The 5,111-nt window shown below is 44.9% G+C and overlaps 1 protein-coding gene across 1 annotated transcript; it reads left to right on the top strand.

Moving 5' to 3' along the window:
• Positions 1-446: 446 nt before the first annotated feature.
• Tmco2 (transmembrane and coiled-coil domains 2) lies at positions 447-4,705 on the top strand. The gene is made up of 2 exons (XM_048434534.3): positions 447-777; positions 4,303-4,705. Exons 1-2 carry the CDS (start codon positions 535-537, stop codon positions 4,618-4,620), a joined length of 561 nt encoding a protein of 186 aa, XP_048290491.1. The 5' UTR covers positions 447-534; the 3' UTR covers positions 4,621-4,705.
• The last annotated feature ends 406 nt before the right edge of the window (positions 4,706-5,111 follow it).

Here is a 5,111-nt window from a genome sequence, read left to right on the forward strand (position 1 = left end):
ATGGGCTATAGTCTACTAGGTGAAATAACCCTTTCCACCTCGAGTTGCTTTTGGTCACATTGTTCATCACAGCCATAGAAACCAAACAAGGACAGCTACCATGGCTTGTTTCTGTAGTGCTTGGAATCCAACCCTAAGCTTTGTGTGTAGTAGGCAAAAACAATACCCACTGAGCTACACTCCTTGCCCCAACTGTCCCCATTTTGAGTGACAGCAGCTGCTATATCAGACAAGGCAGACACAGAGCATCTCCATCATCGCAGAAGGTGCTGCCAGGGGACTGCTATGCCAGAACCAAGACGAGCTAGAGACCAGAGTGAACGGTGTGGACGAACTGAAAACTGCTGCCTGCTTGCTCTTGAGTGAGAAGGGCCACTGCTGAGCAGGAAGAAGCTGAGCCTCCAGAGCGGTGACATCACAAAGCATAGCTCACAATGGCTCCAGAACACCTCAGCTCCCTGAACACTTTCCCTAACTCATCGCTAGATTCCTGAAGCCTCTGCACATGTAGTTCCTGCAGCTGCCGTTTTAAAAATGCCAACATCTCCAACGGCAACTTCTTCCTGGGACAACCTCTTAAATGCTCTTGCTCGCAGCTCGATATGGAATTGGTTACAAGCAACTTTTGTGGGGGAGACTAGTGTGCCTCAGCCAACAAATTTGGGGATACTCGATAATCTCGCGCCAACAGTGCAAATCATCCTAGCGATTTCTTTTTTGATTTTGTTGGCAATTGGATTATTTTCCTTATGGAAACGAAGCGTTCGATCAATCCAGGTTGTATTCGTAGAAAGTTAAGTCTTTTGTGTCTGGGGGAAGGTGTGTTTGTTGGGTTTTGCTGTTCTAATACAGGGTGGTGGTTTAGGCTGGTCTTAAACTCATGGTAGAAATTTGTGGGCTTCCTGCTTCATTAAGTCCTTACCCCAAACTCTCACCCTGAAGGCTGACACACACCATGATTTCTGGCTAGAAATCAACTTTGGTTGCTTCTCTTTCATATTGCGCCTGCTTAGTTTTCTAAGTTCGTGAAAAGGATCACGAAGCGGGGATCCTTTGTCTCTTCCTCTTGAGTTGGTTGAAACTACACTGTCCTTAGATGAAAAAGACAAGATCTCTTGAGTAAATATGGAATGTGGGGTCACGGAAGAGGGAAGAAGGGGAGAGGGGAGTGGAGAAAAATGTATAACTCAATAAAATGAAAAAGAAGTAAACTTTCTTCCCTAAAGAGAAAGGAAGGAAGGAAGGAAGGAAGGAAGGAAGGAAGGAAGGAAGGAAGGAAGGAAGGAAGGAAGAACACTATCTTTGAAAACCTCCACCAATTAGGTTGTGAACATAAAAATACTTTCTCACAATGGTGTTTGATTTGTCTCTATTATAAAATAGATTTGGACAAGTTCATCACTTGAGAAAGTCATCTGGCTCAAAGCTAATTGATCACTTGTCTCTGAGAGCCTACCATGTTCATAGAATAAGCAGTGTGGGACAACCAGGCTCGTGTGTGTGTGTGTGTGTGTGTGTGTGTGTGTGTTTGTACTGCCATTGATTTTTTTCTGCTATTTCTCTTTAACTGAGAGAACTGTGTGAGTTAGAGCAGCCCAATGTTTTCATCATTGTTTTAACAAGCTAAGCCGCAGAAACATAACAGGGGTTCTTTAGTGGGATAGAAATTTAACAGGCTTATTATAAGGAACATTGGGAATTTGTGTAATTTTGTCTAACCTTCAGTAATAATCATAGCTCGCCAGGCAGTGGCAGCACACGCCTTTAATCACAGCAGCTTGCTCTCTGAGTTCTAGGCCAGGCTCATCTACAGAGCGAGTTCCAGGACAGAGAAACCCTATTGAAAAACAACAACAACAATAATGATAATGAAAATTCATTTATAGCATGGTTTTCAATGTTTTGGGAAATCTGAATAACTCCATGGAATAGTTTGTTTTCACATGAGAAATGAGGAGAGTGAGGTACATGGAAGCTCAGTGGAAATTTAAGGAGGTAGAATTTAAAGAGGGCTTTTGTTTTGTTTTGTCAAGAAGAACCCCTGCACTGAGGCTGACCTCAGATTAGCTGGATAGTAAAAGCTAACACAGGACTCCCTAGCACCTTCATTCCCCCTTTCAAGAGTTTGAATTACAGTCATGAGGACTTTCTTTCTTACTTTTGGTTTTTCGAGACAGAATTTCTTAGTAGCTATGGTGCCAGTGCTGGAACTCACTCTGTAGATCAGGCTGGAATCATGGCTGAACGCACATTCAAGTTTAACTTTGGAAAGCTCTGCATAGCAGGCAGGCCAGGGATCATCACGGCCACTGTGGAAGTCGGGTAACTTAGCTGGTGCTCAGGTTCACATGGTTTCGTTAGAGCTTGGAAAGCTGGAGCTAGAACCCAGTGTTTAGGATTTCAAACTTAAGTTTTGTTCAAAAGCTCATAAAATAGACTCCAACAAATCAACATGACTCATCAATACAAGACTGTGTGCACACATAAACACATCTCAGTTATGTAACGCTAGAGTGGACGATAGCAACACAAACTTGGTTCAGTGCAGTCAGAGAGGAGCTTTCAGACTCCCGAACAGGGCCGGCAAAAGTGTAAAACCAGAAATCAACTGCGGCGGTGCATGGCTGTAATCCCATCATTTGGAGGGTGGAGTAAGGGTGATTGGAAATTTGTTACCAAGTTGTAGGACCAGCCTAGGATACACGAGACCCCATCTCTAAAAGAAAAGGAAGAAAAAGGAGCAATACAACAGAATGAGTAACCGTGTGGGCTCAGGAGTCAGACTGCTTGGTAGACATTTTTGCGAACTATCTGCTCTGTGAACTGAGATCACTCACTGGGCCTCTAGCTCAGTTCCCTTGTCTGTAAAAATGGTCTTAGTGGAATGCCTTATGGGGTTGTGGTGAGGTATAAAGGAGACAGACTGTGTATCAAGCCTAACCCATGTATATTCATTAAACAGTATTAATTGCTCTGAGGAAAACAGTGATGGGTTTGCTTTTGTCCTACCAGGAATCTATTCCAAATAGGTTAAAGTAGTTTTTCCATGACCAGTGTCTTAGTTTGGGGAACGGGCTATTGGCTGTGCTGAAACACCATGACCAGAGCAACCTGGGAGGAGAGGGTTTTTTTGGCTCCTGCTTCCACATCACAGTTCATTATGGTAGTCAGGACAGGAGCTCAAACAGGTCAGGAACCTGGAGGCAGGAGCTGATACAGAAACCATGGAGGGTGTTGCTTACTGGCTTGGTCTTTATGGTTTTCTCAGCCTGCTTTCTTACAGAACCCAGGACCACCACCCCAGGATGGCACCACCCAAAATAGACTGGGCCCTCTCCTATCAAACACCAACTAAGAAAATGACCTACAGACTTGGCGACAGCTCCGTTTTATGGAGGCCTCTTCTCCATTGAGGTTCCCTCCTCTCAGATGACTTTAGCTTGTGTCAAGTTAACGTAAAACTAGCCAGCACTACCAGAAAATCAACTTTTTAGACCTCTTTACTTGGGAGAATTCCTGGATTCCAGTCCTGGCTTTATCAGTTCCAGTCTGTGACATTGAACATTGATTGACAGGGTTCACACTGGAAGGTGTGAACTAGTGTGAACTAGTGGATGGGTGCGTCTATTCTGGGTTTTCCTGCATGAAGAGTTAGCATGTACTTGAGCAAATGGAACTTACTATCATGCTTTTTGTTGTTGTTGTTTTCAAGACAGGGTTTCTCTGAAGCTTTGGTGCCTGTCCCGGAACCAGCTCTTGTTGACTAGGCTGGTCTCGAACTCACAGAGCCTGCCTTTGCCTCCCGAGTGCTGGGATTAAAGGCGTGTGCCACTACTGCCCGACCTATTATGCTTTTTATTTTCCAAGTAGAAATCAAACCCCTACCACTCCGGTGACGGTGAACAAAAGATTAAAAGTAGGAGGGCTGGAGAGATGACTCGACAAGGTAAAGGGCACTGGGTGCTCTCACGGAGGACCCCGTTTGGATTCCCAACACCCACATAGCAGCTCACAACCATCTGTAACTCCAGTTCCAGGAAATCCCATACCCTCTTTTGGCCTCCTTGGGCACCAGCTAGGCATATAGTGATATATCTATATACATGCAAGCGAAGCACTCATACACATTACAGTGTCTTTACAAAGATTAAAAGTCTGCGTGAAATGTTTCGTTAAAGGAAAAGCTTGGCTTAGGAATGAGGGAGTGTCGTCACTAGAAGACTGTCGTCTCGTTTGGGGTATGTAGTTGCCTGTGACTTTTCACTTGCATGGCCAAGTAACGCTTGTTTTGTTTCATTTTAGAAAATAGTGGTGTTTGTGATCACACTCTATCAACTTTACAAGAAAGGCTCAGATTTCTTTCAGGCTTTGCTAGCCAACCCAGAAGGAAGCAATCGCCAGATTCAAGACAATAGTAATATCTTCCTGTCTTTGGGTCTGCAAGAAAAAATCTTGAAAAAGCTTCAGATGGTGGAAAACAAAGTGAGAGACCTGGAGGGGATGATTGTCTCCCAGAAGCCCTCTGTGAAGCGGGATTGCTCCTCTGAGCCCTACTGCAGCTGCTCCGACTGCCAGAGTCCCTTGCCCACATCAGGGTTTACTTCCACATCTGAAATGTGATGGACTCCAATCTTTTCCATAAAAGCACTGCTTCCCTCGTGTGTGCAGTGGTGTATCAATAAATAGAGAACTATATTGAAATTACCCTTCAAAGATCTGACACCCTCTTCTGCAGAGCCCAGAGTCTACTTTGTGTGTGTTGGCCATGTGGGCTAAAGATAGTTGGATATGTCTCTGAGCATGAGGGCTGGGGCTTGCTAGGAAGTCATTTGCCTGGTACAGACAAGTATGCTGCTGATTCAGTAGGCTGGAGACCATAGAGTAATGCGAGATAGCTAGACTGGAGGAGAAGCAGATGTAGAAAGGAGGGAGGCACTCAGGGCTGTGACTCTGAGGTTCATGCTGAAGACACTGCAGAAGATGTGATGCAAGCCAATCACAGATTGAAGGCCAGATTGTGTGAATAGACTGCCCCTTGCTGGTCTGTAACATGAGGACCTGCTCTTGGGTTTTCTGTCCTGCCCTGTCCCCCTAGCCGGCAAGTCCCAAAG

Source organism: Myodes glareolus, chromosome 3 (assembly GCF_982192425.1).
Source record: "Myodes glareolus chromosome 3, mMyoGla1.1, whole genome shotgun sequence".
NCBI classification, from domain to species: Eukaryota; Metazoa; Chordata; class Mammalia; order Rodentia; family Cricetidae; genus Myodes; species Myodes glareolus.